Genomic DNA, 19,242 nt, shown 5'->3' with positions numbered 1-19,242 from the left:
TTGCTGTTTGTTACTCCTTTATGTAAGAAAACAAGATTTTTTCTCTTTAAAACTTGATACACAATGGTAAAAGTTGCTTGATAAAGAATATTATAGGATGTGTGTGTCCAACAGAGCTTGGGGATGGTCTAGAGAGATACTCTCAAAGTCCTCCACTTTCACTAAGAGAATGATTGAGCTATTTAGAGGAAAGTTTTATATGACAACAGTTAATCATTTTGAAAAATTTAGAAAATATTGATTTGAGTAGTTCAGATAATTGAATCCTCCAATCAAAGCATAACTTTGTTTGGCTTAGAGAAGATCTTTCTTTCTTTATTTCTTTCCTTCTTTCTGAGAGACAGTGTGAGTGGGGCAGGGGCAGAGAAAGAGACACAGAATCTGAAGCAGGCTCCAGGCTCTGGGCTGTCAGTACAGAGCCTGCTGCAGGGCTCAAACTCATGAACCACGAAATCATGACCTGAGCCATGCTGGACGCCCAACCAGCTGAGCCACCCAGGTGCCCTGAAGAAGACATTTTGAAATAAGGTTTTTGATTTCATCCTTCCCCAGTTGTGATAAAAAACATAAATTCTTTCTCAAAAATAATGACTATTTTCAATGTAAAGACAAACTTCTATCAGAAAAATCCCTAACCCTCAACTTTATTTTGCCTTTGAATGCAAATTCCAAATAAATTCTTGTAAGATCTTCCTTTAACTTAAGCACATGTTTAGATTGTGAGTACTATTAGTATTATAATTGATTTTATACCTTTTGAATATATCTGGAAAACACGATTGGGGTGAATCAGTACTTTTAGTTATGAAAAGTTAAAAAAACATGAACTAAAGAGAACTTGAAATTTGCTTCAATGAAGGTGAGATATTTTCAAAGAGGAGAAAATCCAACTGCAAATAAGTTTAGTTTATTCCATATGCACAACAGGTAAGTTTTAGGAAAGGAATGATTAAACTCAAACTAAACATATTTGAACTTCATTCTTTTGAAAAAATAATGATATTTTGTATTGCAATAACTACTGAAGTGTGAATTTATCTTGTAGATGTACAATAAAACTAAATACAGAAATCTTACTGTTTAAGATTAGACCAAAATCCTTTAAAGTTTATTTTATCCTACAAAGTTATGTCTTTCCCTTTATTTCTTAAAATATTGTTAGTTAAACAATTAAAAGGATGCTCAGTGATAGGTATTTCCTAGTTTGTTTCTTTTCAAAAAAAATTATTGAAATAAACTAAAAAAATATGGGTTTCAGGCAATATCTATTTCTTGAAATCTTTAGAATTAGTTCTCACTTATCTGTTAAGACTTAGATATGCTTCTGTCCTTTTAAATGATACTTCTAATTTCCTAACAGTCCAGTAGAGGATATGATGACTTTTAAATTCCTCCAAAGGAAAACATGCTAGAGAAGAAAGAAATCTGCTGCTTGGTTGCTTGGGTTTCAAGACTGGAGAATAGTGGAAATCTAACATAGTTTCTCAATGACCTACTATAGAGATATTTGCACTTATGCTCTTCAGGTAGATGTTAAAAAAATAAATAAGCAAAGAGATGGGCTACAAGAACATGATGACGAAAGATGCTCTCTCTTTGCCACATCTACTACAAGAATAAAGACGATTCTCAGCAATCAGACTGTCGACATTCCAGAAAATGTCCACATCATTCTGAAGGGATGCACTGTTATTGTGAAGTGCCCCAGAGGAACCCTGGGAAGGGACTTCAATCACATCAATGTAGAACTCAGTCTTCCTGGAAAGAAAAAGAAGAGGCTCCAAGTTGACAAATGGTGGGGAAATAGAAAAGAACTGGCTACCGTGTGCACTATCTGTAGTCATATACAGATCATGGTCAAGGGTGTTACATGGGGCTTCTGTTGCAAGATGAGGTCTGTGTATGCTCACTTCCCCATCAACGTTGTTATCCAGGGGAATGGTTCTCTTGTTGAAATCTGAAATTTCTTGGGTGAAAAATACATATGCAGGGTTCAGATGATGCCAGGTGTTGCTTGTTTTGTATATCAAGCCCCGAAAGAGGGGTTAATTCTTAAAGGAAATGACATTGAACTTGTATCACATTCAGCTGCTTTGATTCAGCAAGCCACAACAGTTAAAATCAAGGATATCAGAAAGCTTTTGGATAGTATCTATGTTTCTGAAAAAGGAACAGTTCGGCAGGTTGATGAATAAGATCTAAGTTGTCCAGCTACAGAAACAGCAAGGTGACAGATGATTTTTCAGACTTATTTGTAATATTTTAAAGATGCAAGAAAGGCTGTATTAATTTGGGGAAAAAGTAAAATAAACAAAGAAACATTCTCTCTCTTCTGGCCCCTAAAGCATTGTTTTATCAAAGTCTCACCCACTGAATCAGTATTTATTGAAAACTCAACACTACGAGTGTTAGACACCATTGTATATTACAGTGAGGATGTGAAGAAACATAAAAACACACCTTACCCTTGATTAACTCTTGGTCTAATTTGTGGTAAAATATGATTAATGTTAATATTATAACCAAGAATGGAGAGCTCTAGGAGAAAAGAGGAAAGAGGAGAGCAAGAACTAACTTGGCTACAATGAATCAGGAAAGGAATCATCAAGCAGACTGAGCACATGTTCACGTTAGAGGCATACAATTTTAGAACCAATAGGGAATTTAGAGATTATCAATCTGTAGATTAGGTACAAATTTAAAAGTTTCAAGTGTTCAGTACAAAGTGAAACTTATATGATTTATTCGACAAGTGAATATTGAGTACCAACTGGTTAGTAGAGGAGTAAGTTCTGATGATCTAATGTATCATATGGTGACTATATTGTATAAAGGAAATTTGCTAAGAGACTGGAACAGAAATGTTCTCACACAAAAAAAGTGAGGTGATGTATTTCTTAATTACTTGTTGAAGAGAATCATCCTTTCAAAATATATACCATATAACAAGGTATAATATTGTGCATTATAAATATCTTACAATTTATCAATTAAAGCTCCGTAAAGCTAAAAAAAGTGGAACCTTAAAAAAAAGCCAAAAAACAAAACCAAACCCAAAATTTCTGCGCTGATGGAATTTACATTTTCGTGGGGGTGAGAATCACACAACGAAACCTACAGCACATCAGATGGTGACAAGTTAATAACTGCCATGGGTCAGATAACCAGGAAAGAGGTATAGAGATTAGGAAAGGTATTCTAATTTTAGTAGTTTGAACAGATAAGACCATTGAAGGAACTGAGAGACAAGCCATTAGAAGTATCTTGGTGTATTAGGGGGAGTGTTTCAAAGCATTTCTAGCAAATAGAAGAACCCAATATAAAGGACATGACTTGAGATCATATCTGAAGCTTGTAACAACATCATGGAAGCCAATGCAGCTGGAGAGGCATGCATGAAAGGAAAGCGCAGAAAATGAATTCAGAGAAGGAATAAAAAATCACAAGGGTATCTTGATTTCCAGCTGGCCTGTGGTTTGTACATAGTTTATGCATCAAATAAATGTAATAGTTAATCTTTGAAGTTGTTCGTTTTCATATATCTGGGGGAAAAGGTTGTTTGAATTTTTTAAACCCTAAAGATCAATTTTCTGTAATTATTTCTCTTTTTTTAGCTGATGATCTTTTCTTCTCTTTGGCCATATCCATTTCCAAAGTGCTCTATGACTGTCCTGAATATTGAATGTTCAGCCCTTTTTTTTCTTTTCTTTCTCTCTACCCCATTTCTTTTTTCCTCTTCATTTGCTCTTACTCCATGTTCTTGGGGAAAATATTTTGTCCCTATTTGTTTTCTAATGTGCATTGGTTTATGATATAGTGCTGAGTTGCAAAATCATTTAACTGGACTCAAACAGCCTTTTTTAAAGGAAAATAGAATAGAATATAAAATATCGTATATAGCATGCAGTAAGGGTAGGTATGTTTTATAAAACATTTTTCCGTTTTATAATTTCATATATATAGATATAAATATATAAAGTTCATATATATAATTCTACATATATATGTATATGTTCATGTGCATGCGTATATGTATATACATACATATATTTGGCCATGATGTAAAATATATTTTTTACTGGAAGAGTAAAAACTTAAAAGCCACTGGAGTAATGAGTGTTAAGAACTTGATAAAATGGTGTGGAATTATTTTGAGAAGCATATTTTAAAAACTCAACCAAGCATGGGCCATAAGCCAGGGTTTATGACTATTTTCCTTACGGTGATTATTTGTTTTAAAATTTTTGTGGTAGCAGAATTTGGCCTTGTTAACATTTGCTATAATGTTCATTCATATTAAGTATATTCAGGTTGGAATGGGCCCAGTTCATGGAACAGTCTGGCCCCAAGGAAAGAGGTGAAATGAGGGGAGATTTTTTATATTCATACCCAAGAGCTCAGACAAGTTTCTCCTCTGGGAGATGCTTTCCATCTCCTTATGCATATATACTTATACACTACACAAGATTTATTTTAAAGGCTATTTTCCTCATGAAAAATTTCCTTAGCAATAATTTATGTACCAATTTACTGCTAATAAATGTTTAACATGAAAATGACAGGTACAGGTTTGTATTAATAAAATGAGAGAGTATTGCCCACCCTTGTTTTGGAATGAAATGTTTCACTCTTTTTCTTTTCTTTACCTTTTTTCTCCAGGAACTACTGTGGGTCAGAATAAAAGTGAGAAATATTATTTAACTTCTTATTTTATATTTAAGAAATATACCTCAGAGTTTTGTCTGAAGTAAAGCGGGGAAATACTCTAGGTGTCAATTGCTTGATTATTTTTAAAGCTGGCTTAGTGGTTAATTAAGAAGTTGCTGAGAACTTGCTGTCTGGCTGGCAGAATAGAGTATAATTCTTACAGTGTAAGGTTTACAGTCTGGGATTAAATGATTTTATGAATAAACGGACTAATAATAAATATTAGAAGATTAATAAAAGACAATATTGAGTGTAGATACTTATATACATGTATCCCTTGGTGACCCTGGTCCACTGTTCTCAGTTGCCACCAACCTTATAAATGCCTTCAACATGTGCTGGCAGTGAATAAACATAGTTCATTAGTACATTGGGGTACTCAACAGCTTTTGTCAGGAAGGTAGATTTCTTGTGCTTTTGAGACTCAATAAACATCAGAAGCCACACAGGAACACAGAAAGTGAGAGTAGGAAGGGCCTCAGAGATACCATTTTAGGGATTTGGACACTGTGACCAATAGTCCAGAGGCTCAGGGCCTTGTCCACAGCCATCAATTTAGTGTAAGAGGGATCCTCAGACCTAGGCTTCTGTGTCTGATTGAGTGCTCCTACGTAGTAACAGTTGTTTTAGATCTCTTGAAATATACCCAAATAGGCTGTGATCACTTACCCCCAAGAAAAGGCCACAGCCAGACATGGCCAACCACAGACATAAATAGTAGTTATATATCCGTGCAGTCATATATCCAATCACAACATGTTATACAAATATGTGTATTCTATATAATCTATCTAAATGTTTCAATTATATGCACTTAGGTAAATCTCTGTGCCAGGAAGGTGAGCTCTATTTTTACTCCAACGCGGTAAATTCCCAAACACATCACTACATACCTCTTAGAGTATGTGTATGCATTACCCCCTGCTACCTTAACTTTCCTGTGTTAAGACAAAGAAAAAGGAAATGGGTCATTTCACTTCATTGCAAAATGGTATTTACTGGGTTGTTTTACTTAAAATAGAATCTATAGTTTAATGAGTCTCTAATCCTGATAACCTTGTAATCCTGATAAAACTTTTTAAGTTTGTGCAGGCTTATGTTACATCAATTACATTTAAACTGCTACATACACTTTTAAAAGTATATTTGGTTCATATATCATCTACTGCCTATTTTTAGTTGTGTGTTCTCACTCTGTCTTGATTTCAGAGAACTCTGATATATTTGTATGATTTACCAAATCTCCAATAATCTGCACTTTGAGTGAAGCCATCCATCACAGCAGATGTCCTTTCAAAATTGTATTGACTTGCAACAATCTGTACCCAGCTTTGTTTGTAAATCATCACTAACATTTTTAATAAGTTTTAATTTTTCATGAACTGTTTTTAGTGGCCATCTAGGATTTCAAATAATGTAGAGGAACAAACGAGTTATGACGTGATTCTCAGGGCTAAGAAAGAAAACAGATGCTTTTCAAGTTTCTATCTATGGTGTGATCTCAAGCCCAGTCATAAGAGCCTGAATCTTTACAAAATGTTTCTAAAATTAAGTACTCACATAATGTACTGTACTTTTTGTATTGTGGCTCTCATCACGCTTTTACTCTACTGGCTTGATAACTGTTGGTCTGTGTAGGAGACTACAATCTGTGACCTCAGACAGGTCCACCTTTTTCCTGGTCTGTCATTTGTATCTCTGTCGAGCACCTTGCAGGTACAAAACAAATTTTGTTGAATTAGTGAGGATTACTTTGACTAGTAGGAGTATTTCACCTATTTCCTTTGCATGTTGGCTGCGACATAATGTTATTTAAGTGGTAACTTATTTAGTAATTGAAAATAGTACTTTGTGTGCATTCATTCAGACTTATTTCTTGAATTATCTAAAAAGGGTCTGAAAATATCTAGAGTGTCCAAAGGACAGAGCTAGCTCTACTGTCAGGTGGATTGCTCAATGGAAAGCCTGCATAAATAAGTTTCTAAGACCCTTTATGACACTTGGTGGTACATGCAATTCAGATTATATGCAAAATCTATTCTATATATTATATTTAAATTTATTTGTCTAAAAATGATACTATTTAATATTAAGATTAATAGTACATGCATGTAACTCACAAAGAATATGATAATTGAGGGAACATTCCATTTTCTGAGACAAATACAAGTATTTGATTTTTCAAAAATTTAAGTATTATTATACAAGACCACCATCAATACGTATATAGAACACCAAGGTAATGTAAAATACAAAATGGTGATGCATGAACATGTTTCCTCTTCATTGACATAAATGCAGATGGTGTAAACCATACCCTTTAACTCTGCACATGTTTTAAGCTAACTTTTAGAGATCACATTTGTAGGAAAATTCTAGAAACCATAATAAATGACAGATTCAGACAGGAACAGAACAGAGGAACCCACGGTACAGGTGGTGTGGAGAACCAATGAAAAAGTGAGATTTCCCAACAAAACTCTGGAAAATTCCCTTTAGCTGGCAGTGACAAGAGCTTAGATATTGCTAAATGGAGCCAGAGAGGCCAGCTGGAGTTTGGAGGTGAGTGGTTTCAACAGCAACAAAGGGAGCTAGAAGACTGGAGAATATTATCTTCAAGTAGTCAGGGAAAATCATTGTTTACCTGGAATTGTATACTTCTGAACCTTTAAAGAAGAAGAACAAACCAGAGATTTCTGCAAATAAAAATGGAGAGCCTTTCACATCAGCAGATCTGCATTAAATACGAAGCGATTTCGAAGGAAGGTCTAACATGCAAGGAGGAATCGCGATTAAATAAAATAGAAAATAACTGTGTGATGATAAGCAAACATTTACCATACTGAAATAATTACATTTTATAATTGATGGGATTAAAGTAAGAGAAATTCGTGTGGAATAACAAGAGACTCCAAGTTGAGAAATGACTAAATAGCATTAAAGCATTCTGAGTTCCTTTTCTGAGGAGCAGTATGAAAAGATTAATTAGCTTTAGTGTTTAAGTGAACATACATGTTAAATTGTATAAGAAAAGAGCTAATAGAATAGAAACAATGTTTAAACACCACAGTGTGGAGGGATTTTAAATACAGTGATTTAGCTATTTAGTTAAACATGCAAAATTTTAATACTGACAGTAGAGGGCAGGGTATCCTTGATACTGTGTTGATAGTTTCTTGATATTGCAAAGCATATCTAATGTTATCCCTGAAATTGTATGTTTCTTGTGTTGAGCCAGGTATTAGAGATATTATGTTTAAACATGATTAACTTTTTATTAAAAACAGAAATCTTGACAGGACTTGTGTCATATTAGGACATAGCTTTTAGGCAAGGAAATGTTGTATATATTATTAGTCTTTGGATTTAGGAAATCTATGGAGTTTTGCTAATGCATTTTGAAAGCCACTTCTTTTTTCCTTGAAAATAATTTTGAAGTTTCTTGGCTAAAAAAGAGAAAAAGAAAAAAGGATGGTGAGTGCCCCATTTTCCCAGGTTAAAAATAATCCCTAAATAATGGCCAACATTATTTCTGGATGTGATCCTCTGGTTACATGCTTTTGTATCCTCTAAATAACTCAAAAATTCTTTAGGATTCTGAATCCCTTGCAACACTTTTGTTGTTCAGTGCAGACAAAATTTAGTCTTATGTCCTGTCTTAATTGTATTAACCTATAGGAAACATTGAAATGCTTCTTTCTGAATAAATGCGGTATTTTTTGCTACCGCCATCTTTGTATCATTATAATTAAAAGGTCCAGGCACAGAATATAACAGGATTTTTACATCCTCTAATTAGTCATTTAGGACAATAGCCTAGGTTATCCTGTGGTAACAGGTGACCCACAACATCAGTGACTAACATGAACAAAAGTTTACTTCTCACTTGTTCTACATAGTCTCCTGGGTTGGTCCCAGTGCTGCTCCATGTTGTATTCACTCTGGACCCCTGGTTGATGGAGCCCTTATCTGGAATATTCTGGTCTAGCACAGAAGTAAAAAGAAACTGGCAAACTGCAGCGGCCCTTAAATTTCTGCTTGCAAGTGGCACGTGCCACTTCTGCTCACTCTTCACAAGTCATATGACCAAGATTGACATCAGTGAAGTGGGGGAGTATGATCCTCCCCAAGAGATGGGCTGCAAATATTTACAGAAAATAACACAATCTGCTACAGTGTCTTTACGATATTTCTTAGAAATCTAGCTAAAATTTCAGTCAATTGGTTTGTGAAAACTACTTAAGTGACTTCTGTTCTATAAATGTTACTGTTATTTACTCTTTAGTCTTAGAAAAAGTTTAGGAATCTAGTAAATGGAGCATTTAGAAATGTTGGTGATTATTGATAGCAAGGAAAAATTTTATAGGTCTCGAAAAATGAAATGGTAATAGGATTATGGGTTGACTTTGCTTTTTCACAGTGATGGGCTGGCAAAGATCTGGAACTCTGGGTGTCCTCTTTTCTATGTTTCTGGTGAAAATTATAGGTCTGTGAAAGACACAGGAAAAAAAAGACATTTTTCTTTGTAAAAATAAGTTGTAAGTCTTAGAAGCCTACCTTAATGAATATAGTGTTTTAAATCTACAAGGTAACTTCATGAATTTTTTCATATAAGTTTCACAATAGCCCTGGTACATTAGCAGGTGATATTAATGCCATTTTCCTGTGGAAGATTCAGATTTAGAGAGAATTGGCTCAAGGTCATTTGACTGGGCCACAATAACATTAAGACTGAGTTTAAATTTCTGAGTCTTCTTTTTCCTGCCCATAGATCATGTAACTTCTCAATTATTTTAGCAGTCTTATGTAACCTTGGTTCATTCTGTATTCATGGATGCGGCTGTCAAATAAATTCTGCTAAAGACCTACTATTAAAAAATCAAAAAGCTGGCACAAATTGTTGATTATTTTTCAATGCTACTTCATGAACTCAAGGAAAACTAAATATTGTTGAAATATTTTTTTTTCTCACAACTTTGAATTTTAGGCAATTTAAAATGAGTACAGCCATATTGCCCAATGTTTTTATACTTATGAGGCAAATTCACCAAGTGACAATAATTTGGAAATTAAGGAAAAATATTGAGATCATAGGACTTGTTAAACTAAATATTTCTAAATTAAAAATGGGCCCAATGTCATCTCCTTTCTCTCTCCATTTTGGAAGGCTGAGTATTGCCTTCTAAATTTCAGGTCTGCACATCTATCCTGACAAGAAGGGGCTAAATCCCATTCTGTTAGAAAAGTTACCTACCTTATTTATGCCCACTAGGAATCCATAACTGTTTGCCCACCAAATCACTGTAAGTGACAATTCACATTAACTGGTAAGTTTCTTTAGAACTAGACTGTATAGAGACCCAAAAGAATATTTGAGAATGAGTGAGCCCAGACTATGGAAGGAGAACCACAATTATTGTATTTCCCCTATTGTATGACAGTTTAATTATTAAAGGCGTAGACTTAAGTTTGAATCTTGCTTTACTACTTTGTAGGTAGGTCAAGGGTTGGCAAACCATGGCCAGTGAACCTGCCACCTGTTTGGGTAACACTGCCACGTTCACTGGTTTGAGTATTGTCTCTGCATGCTTTTGCACTATGCAGCACAGTGGAATGGTTGTGACCGAGACCTTATGGCAGCGCATCTGATATTTACTCGTTAGCCCTTTAAGAAGTGTGTTGACCTCTGTTCTAGATGCATGATCTTGGCTAAGCTACCTAAATTTCTGTGCCTCCCTTTTCTAATTATAAAATGTGAATAATAGTCTTTACCAAGTTGGGTTTATATGAGGATTCAATGAGTCACTCTGTATAAAAACTTAGCATAGTGTTAGGATGGAGAAGAAGAGCATCATAAAGACTGATAAAGCCATAATCATATCCAGAAAATATAAAATAACATACATTTCCTGCTCACTCAGGAAAAAATTGGTAAAAAAAAATCATGTAAGAGAATAAATCTCTGGTTGTTTAGTGAAGGATCTGGATCCTTTTTGTGTTGTTTCATTTCTGCTCAGTCTCTTTTCTGTGTCCCATGTAATTCTAGTCTCCTGCAGATCTGTTCCGGACTGTCACTTCTTGTAGCCAGCCCTTCTTTATTATTTGTGGAAAAATCTGCATGTCTACATCTGGAATTGCTCAAAGGTCACTGTAAGTATTGAGTCTTTATTAATGATTTGTTCCCTTCCAAAAAGCTTTCCAAAATGCCTGCAGCCAGGGTAAGAGCTAGCTCTTAGGAGCTAGTTTCTTCTCTGTTTTCAGGGGCTCACCGTTTTGCTCTTAACTTGTCTTCTCAGCGGAGGAGAGCAAGGTTTTCTTCTGCTTGCTATTAGGCATGAAGACATTTCACGAATTAAAACAAGTCCTTTGTTGAGAAAAAGCAATTTAGTTTAGCACGTTTAAATATTCCCAATTGTGGCACATTAGGGGTGTTTTGTTTTATAATTGTATGTCTAATAGCAGGTAAACTACAAAATATGTGAAAACACATTTCTTCAGCTTTGTGATTTCCAGTATTTCTTTAACATACTGGTTTTCAGATTACAACTAAAATATGCACAAATTCTAGGAAATTTAACAAATGTAGAAGAACATAAGATATCAGTTAAAAATTTGCTCCAGTCCTTTCCCTATGTTGTGACGCTCCTTGGAGCACACACACACACACACACACACACACACACTATATATATAATATATATATTATATATATTCCTCTCCATATATATATATATATAGCAATTTATATACTGATATATCAATGGTGTACTTTATTATATCTTGTATCTTGTTTTACCTGATATAATCCTATGTATGGCTTGCCATGTCATTAATTTTTGAAACATAGTATTTTAGTCTGTGAAAATACCATAATTTATTTAAACACACTCATATTGGAAACTTAGGGAGAGAGAAATTGTTACAACTCTTCTAGAAAGTAATTTATTAATATAATGCAAAACATTAAATTTAGATGCTCTTCAACATAGAAAATTGCATTTCTATGAATTTACCCTAAGGGATATAATAGGGTAAGCTCACTCAAATAAGTGTACTGAAATGTTCATGTTACAGTGTAAAATAGGGAAAATAATTTTGCAGCCAAGATGTCCATCAGTAGAAGATGACATAAATAATTTATGGTGCATACTTCCAGTGCAATGCAATGTGGTTAAAAGAGAAGGAACCCATTTTTCCTTATGTACATTAAAATTGTTCATATTTTTAAACGAAACAGAGAAAATCAAAGAATAGTTTGTTTAGCAGATCTTAGGTTGGTAAATACACACATATGTATGAATATAAAAATGTGGGAGAACCTACTTCACACTACCGACAGTGGTTGTCTCCAAGTACTGGCATCACGGGTAACTGTTTCTTTTAAGTTCTTTCTTTGTGACATTTGATAGTGATGCATGGTTACTTTTGTGATCAGGGAACAAAGAAAATTTCAAAAGGAAAAAAGATTTATTTGCTATGATACTCTTTACAAACCTTTATCAGTTTTTTGTAATAGTTGAGAATGTATCAGAAATGAATTTTACTCCTTAATGAAATATTCATTTTTTTTTAGTACCCACAGAACTTTCTAATTACTCTGCTTACAGTTCACAGGTACTAGGGAAATATTTTTATACAAGAATTGTTGGACTCAGGATAGTTGAGGATAGTAGGACTCCTAATATGGGATGGACATTCCTAAGGCTAAAAGTACATGCTTTTTGCTATTGCTTAATTTGATTCCTCTAGAAACTTCTCAGTCCATGGGATGAAGGAAGGCAATAAAGAGGAGACTGAGTAGGAGACCTCATGTTCCCAGTGTTAAGAACTCCTAGTACCTACAGAGAGATTGTATGACTTTTCCCAGTTCTTCCCTATTTTTGTTCTCCAAAAATAATGGGGTAGGGAAGTGTGTGTATATATATATATATATATAACCAAATAAATCATTACTATGACCACCAAGAAGTATTGTCTCCTTCCTGATTCATCTCTGAATAGCTTTTGTACTAATTAAAATTCTAAAATTCAAACTAAATACTATGCACCCTTAGCAAGATTTCCAAATTCTAATTCTACATTTTTGTATACGTGTGTCTATATATGTGTGTGTGTGTGTAAGATATCTGTGTGTGTCTATACGTATACACACATATATGCATTTGATCTTTAGAAATTTTGCAAACCTTATGTCAATATGCTCTACCCCCCTTTAGTCATGTATCATGGTATTTCGTAATGCTTTAGGGAAAAGGAGAATTTCATTGTTTTCTTTTGCATGTCTTGAGCTGTCAATATGGTTGATCATTGTTTTGTTCTCACCAGTTTACTTTAAAATTTTGTTAGAATTATTTGCCATTTTCTCTCTGAGAGCAAGAGTTGGCAAACTATGGGCTGTAGGCTGATTCAGATAGGCTGCTATCTATTTTTGCAAATAAAGTTTCATAGAGACATAACCAGGGCCATCATTTATGTATCCTATCGTTTGTGTTTTTTTCTTGCTCTAACAGCAGGGGTGAGTAGCTATGACAGAGATTGTATGGACATCAAAGCCTAGAATATTTACTTTCTGATTTTCTGCAGAAAATTTTTCTCTTCTCAGATTTTAGCAGTCCAGTTTTTAAGAAATGCCTTTATCAATTTGAACGAGCTATTTCTTTGGCAAAGATTTCAACTCTTGTTTGAAATAATTCTTGGAAATATTTTATTTCAAGTGGTTTTCTTGCTGGATTTCCTCCTCTAAGGGATTCCTGTTCCCTTCTTCTCTCAAACCCCCTGAACCAGGTGTGCCAGAATGATACATAGGCTGTTCATTAACTTAGAAGGGCTGCTATCGCCCTTTTTACCATGATTGTGGGTGGGCCAGTTTTTATCTGACTCGTCACTCTCTCACCAATATGTTCACAACCCTCATTCTTGACCTAGGTGTTAAGGAATATCCATTTCTGAGAATCATTTAGGACCCTTCTATTTGTACTGAACCTTGATATGCTAGCTATGATAAAATTTTGAAGCTGTAAAGCAATGTTTTATATAGACTCCTAACTTTATTCAAAATAATTCCTTATATCTGACATTTAAAATCTTTCCTGAACTTTTATGTGGCTTTATTCCTTCTTTTCTTCTTTTCATTCATTTATTTTTATCCATTTTTTTGCTGCTCCACTTCCTACTATTTCCTGCTAGTGACTGTTTTTGTTCAATCTGTTTTCCATGTCATATAACTAGTTCTGAGGGAGTTTTTTGTTTTTTTTTTAATTTAAGGGCCAATTTGATTGCTATGTAGCTTTCTTTTATACCTATTAGTCACTAGGTATTTTTATATGTGAGGAAATGGATCAAACTTGTGCTTCCCAATTATACTTATGAAATGATCTAATATTTGTTTGACAAATGTTTCTCCATCATGGTGATCAAATAATTTTACTGTGGCTTACCTATGTCTCCATTTATCTGAACATTAAAAATACAAAGAGAAACAATTAGAGACCACAAAATTTAATTTTCCTCTTCTTCCGTTCCTTCTTCATGTAAAGATTTCTGTTTCCTTTGCCATTAGGGCAGGACAGGTGTTTGTGGACTATAGTTGTGAGAGGAAGTGACATGTGTCACTTCAAGTCTGAGGTATTTAAATGTGATTATAAGTTCCTCTTGACCTGGCAACATTGGGAGCCAAAGGTTGAGATGGCAGAGCTAAAGACAGTGTGGCCTCCAATAGCCCGGGTCCCTGAATGACTTATGGAGGACAGTTTACTCATAACTTGCACATTTATATGAACAAGAAATTGACCTGTGTTATGATAAGCCACTCAGGTTCTGTGGCTAATTTGTCATATCTGTGTAACCTCAACCATTCTCATGAATAGAAAAAGTCATATTAGAAATGGGGCTCTAGTATAACACAATACTTGATGTGTACTATATAGGCAATGACAGAAAGTGAGAAAAATGACCCAGGTGGAAACAGAAGAAAATGTGTGTCATATAGTGTTAAGACATTTGCTGAAACTATTGTACATCAGAACTTGGAAAGCAGAGCATATGCTCAAGTAAAGTTAGCTCCTAGGTAAGAGGCGAAAAAAGAACTATAGCAATGTCTGCTTACTGCCATTGGCTGTGCTCGGCAAGGGACTAAAAAATAAAGATGAATCCAGGGAAGAATTGGCTGACTCACAAGCAGAAATTAGAACAAATACAGGGGATCTAGAAATATGGACTCATACAGCACTGGAAAAGCCAACTGCTTCTAGACCCAAATGGAACACAAAGGAAGTTTCCATTCAACAAAATATTTCAGTTGAGTACTGTACTTAAGGCAGAGATTTTTGTTTTTAATTTTTAAGTTTATTTATTTATTTTTGAGAGAGAGACAAAAGAATGAGCCGGGGAGGGACAGAGAGAGGAAGAGAGAGAATCTCAAGCAGGTTCCGCATTGTCAGCATGGAGACCAATGAGGGGGCTTGAACTCACAAACTGTGAGATCATGACCTGAGCCAAAACCATGCCCCCGACAATTGTTCCTAAGTCATGGGAGGTAAGTTACCTGATTCTGAATACATTCCATTTTTTCACATTTTAGCCACCCTTAGAAGACTAATTAATACTGTATGTATTTTCTTTTTAGCACAAGATGTTGGTTTTCATTTATAATTATGGACAGATAGAAAGTCACCTAGCACATGATTTAATTAGGCTGATCGCATTTTCTAAGTTAATTTATTTTTACCTAAAGACACCAGAGTAATTCGTCAAATAATTTATAAGAATCGGAATGAACAACAGTGTTTACGTTAGGGAGATAAAGCATTCACTTATTAAAAAAAGTGCAAAGGACATAAATCTGTGGTTAACACCAACATAAATTATATGCAGGTTTAATGTGCAATGAAGAGTGAAGAACCTCTAACCATCATGTGACTCCACCAGAACATTAATTTTTTCTGCTTAGTTGTTGGTGTGAACTTTTAATAAAGAATGGAGCTCCAGACCAAAGGAAGTGAGAAGGTTAAGAGTGGATGGTGTGCACTGAAAGAGAACTTAGGAAACTGAAGCAGTTTTACAAGAACAATGAGAAACAAATTCAACAGATAAAATAAACTTGAATGTGCTTCCTAGGAAATACACAACCTATCACTTTCGTTTACATAAATCATCATTTCTCACTACATTATATGGAACAATGTAGAGATTGTCAAAATTCCCTATTTGCAAGTTAAAAGTTGCACATAAAATTGCCTGAATAAGAATTTCCCCAAGGTTTCAAGTTTAATCCGCTATTGTTGAACCTTATTTTCTTGCTTAAACTCAGCTCTTGCTTTAAAGTCTATCTTTCATCTCTCTCTCCAGCAGACTCAGATCTATTCAACCTGCCCACAAATATAAGACAGATGGAAATAAATAACTCACTAGAAAATCCACTTGACGTAAGTACTGCAGTTTACGTCTTAGAGAACTGGAAATGGGTCTGACTTTGAAGTCAATGAAGGAATGTATGACACTTAGAGAAAATAAATCTTTTTCCCCCTATTGAGTCAGAGCTTGGTGGCCTTCAAGCTCCAAGTAATAGTGAATTCACTGATACTATATTTGCAAGGTTGATGTTTCTTTCTAAGAAAAGAATGTTTACTACAATTGGGTAATGTGGTTCTCTTCTGGTCAGAGAGGCTCTCTAAAGTGTACTTCACATGAGAAAAAGGAAAGGGAATATTATTCATTTAGGAGTAGGTTTGTATTGCTGTTTTGCGATCTGAATCTATAAAAGGTTTTAAAAACCCAATATTCATGCTAATAATGATTATGGTAACAGATCAAAAACATTATCTTTTATTCCATGAATTACGTTAATTGCAAGTCATTTGTATCATATTTTCTAGTGAGGTAGGAAGGGATTCCACAAATTCCCAATGTAATAATATTACATTAAGGAGAATACTCTGTTGAGATGATTTAAATGTATGTCTTTGCTCTTGTGATAAATAAGGCTAAGTGATCCACAGTCTTTAAATTATTGAAAACAAAAGCAAAATTATATTTACTCTAGGAAAAATATTCCAGCAAAACTTTTTACCCCAAATCTTAAAATTAAATAATGTTTCAAAAATGATAAGGACAATTAAAGAGCCTACTAAAGAAACATCCCACTGAGTTAACTTTAGGTAAGTGACAAAGAGTTAAGGGTTAAAGTAGGCAGATGCCGAAAGTAGTAAATTTTCAAGATATTGGCATGAACCTTTCTTAGATTCATCGCTGCTGCTAAGTTGAGCATTTTTAGTCAGATTGCTTCCCTGTATTTGTACATATTTCATGAGGAACATCTCTATATTTTTAAAAAGCTCGAGGTAGTTTCACTTTGAGAGCTATTTTATCCATGCTCTAAAACAAAATAGAGCCTGTTAGCTGATAAATTTGAATATTATAGGCATTCATACAACTTAAAACTTCTCTCTCAACCAAATCTTTCTGTTTAACAAAAAAATAAGCAAAAGTAACGTGTTTATTTTTATTTAGAAACACTGTCAAAATTAAAACAAGAGAACCAAATGCCAGCAATGCCTTGCAGTGCAGGCAATTTCTAGAACAATTCATGAAAAAAAGGATCTGTTTTAATAGATTACTCGAGTGGTTCAGAATATGTCACTTATGAATTTTTATGTACTTACATAAATGAGAAATGTTAAAATTGAAATACTTAATAGATGTTTGGGTTTTTTTTTTTACCTTAAAACTCTACATCTGTAACTTACCTAACTCTCCTGAAGTCTGTCCTTCTTGCCTTTGGATAATGACATGAGCTAATTGTCATACAATATTTTAAAATATATGTTTTAAATTGCTCTAGGAACTCGATTTATAGTAACTTCTTCAGATGCTCAAAACCAAGTGCAGGGCTGTGGTACATCTTTAAGACACAGTGGAATTTTCATAGAAATAACTTAAGAATCAGTAAATAATGAATGGGAAGAAAACAAATATTTCCATTATATAAGAAAGAGAAGTTCATATCACTGCATGTCACTGAAGGCCATTGAGAGTATTTAGGTTGAACATTGAAAAAATATTTCTGATTATGAAATAGATCATGAGCAGAGTAGTCTTTCTTCCCTGTTTGTGACAGGGATGTTAGTAAAGTCAGTGGAGGCGTTACGGAACTAGCATTTATTGAGTACTTACTGTATATTAAGCACTAAGCTAAATGCTTTGTAAGAATTCACATTTAATTCAGTCCTTGCTATAAATCTGGAAGTTTGTGTTATCCTCAAGTTACCCATGAAGGAACTGAGGTTTAGAGAAGTTAACTTGTCCAGGATCACCATGCTGGAGAGTTGCAGAACTGAGACTAGAGCAGCCACGCCAGTGAAAGTTATTTAAATTCTCTGGGTTTTAGATTTTTCCTATGTAGAATGAAGATAATAAAGGCCCATGTCTTATGATGTTTGTGGTAGAAAATGAGGTAACACATTTTAGAGCATGTTCAGTGAATGTTTAGGGAATATTATTCATCTTCCTCAATCAACTGTGTACACATTGCTACAACTTTGTCATTTATAACACTGTATTGAAATTACGTGTGTATCCTATTACTAAACCATGAGCTCTGGGAGGAGTTGGCTGGAAACGTATTTAGTCCTTCCATGTCTCCTTATCTTGTATGGAGTACACACCCCAGGACATAGGAAGCATGCAATGAATGGCTTGTTTTCTCAATGAAAAATGAGTAGGAGACAGGACAAGCGGGCAGAACCATCTTTTGTTGGTTGGAAGACAGTTGGACAACATGGTTCAGATTTTTTAAATGTGCTTATTCTTTGACTCAGCAATTTCACTTCTAAAAATGTATGCTGGGGCGCCTGTGTGGCTCAGTTGGTTAAGCATCTATTGGTTTCGGCTCAAGTCATCATCTCCTGGTTCGTGAGTTTGAGCCCCGCTTCGGGCTTCATGCTGACAGTGCAGAGACTGCTTGGGATTCTCTCTTTTTCTCTGTCTTCCCCTCCCCCACTCACTTGCTTTGTCTCTCTCTCTCTACAATAAATAAATAAACTTAAAAGTAAAAAAAGATTATTTTTTAAAATGTATGCTAAAGAAGTAATGAGATTTGTGTACCAAGCTGTATTTTTGACTACCATCAGCACAACTTTGTCTTCAACAGGGAAAAATTGAAACATCCTAATTGCCAATTTAAAAATTATACAATAGGTATATCATGAAATAGTGTGTAGTTTTTAAAAGTGATATATACAGGGGCGCCTGGGTGGCTCAGTCGGTTAAGCTTCCAACTTCAGCTCAGGTCATGATCTCATAGTTCGTGGGTTCGAGCCCCATGTCAGGCTCTGTGCTGACAGCTTGGAACATGCAGTCTGCTTCAGATTCTGTGTCTCCCTCTCTCTCTGCCCCTCCCCCACTCATACTCTGTTTCTCTCTGTTTCTCAGAAGTAAACATTTTAAAAAATTAAAAAAATAATAAAAGTGACATACACATACCTTTAGTAGAGGCAAGAGAGTCCCATAATACATTCATTGATGAGTACAAAATGCTGT

General features: G+C 34.6%; 1 protein-coding gene and 1 long non-coding RNA gene across 3 annotated transcripts in view; one reads left to right on the top strand and one right to left on the bottom strand.

Annotated features, from left to right (window-relative positions):
* Positions 1 to 141: 141 nt before the first annotated feature.
* Positions 142 to 3,658, top strand: LOC125920809 (60S ribosomal protein L9-like). The gene is given in 1 exon segment (XM_049627972.1): positions 142 to 3,658. A coding segment is annotated over 1 exon segment (708 nt). The 5' UTR covers positions 142 to 1,487; the 3' UTR covers positions 2,196 to 3,658.
* Positions 3,659 to 8,014: 4,356 nt separating this feature from the next.
* LOC125920808 (uncharacterized) overlaps positions 8,015 to 19,242 on the bottom strand; it is a 46,416-nt gene continuing 35,188 nt past the window's right edge. For both annotated transcript variants that reach the window (XR_007457207.1, XR_007457206.1), the window contains 2 exons: positions 10,977 to 11,071; positions 8,015 to 8,153 (listed from right to left, as the gene is read on the bottom strand). This is a non-coding gene — a long non-coding RNA (uncharacterized LOC125920808). The remainder of the gene's footprint in view (positions 8,154 to 10,976; positions 11,072 to 19,242) is intronic.

Source organism: Panthera uncia, chromosome C2 (assembly GCF_023721935.1).
Source record: "Panthera uncia isolate 11264 chromosome C2, Puncia_PCG_1.0, whole genome shotgun sequence".
NCBI lineage: Eukaryota > Metazoa > Chordata > Mammalia > Carnivora > Felidae > Panthera > Panthera uncia.
The sequence above is the reverse complement of the archived record's forward strand: the minus strand, read 5'-3'. Positions and strand labels throughout refer to the sequence as shown.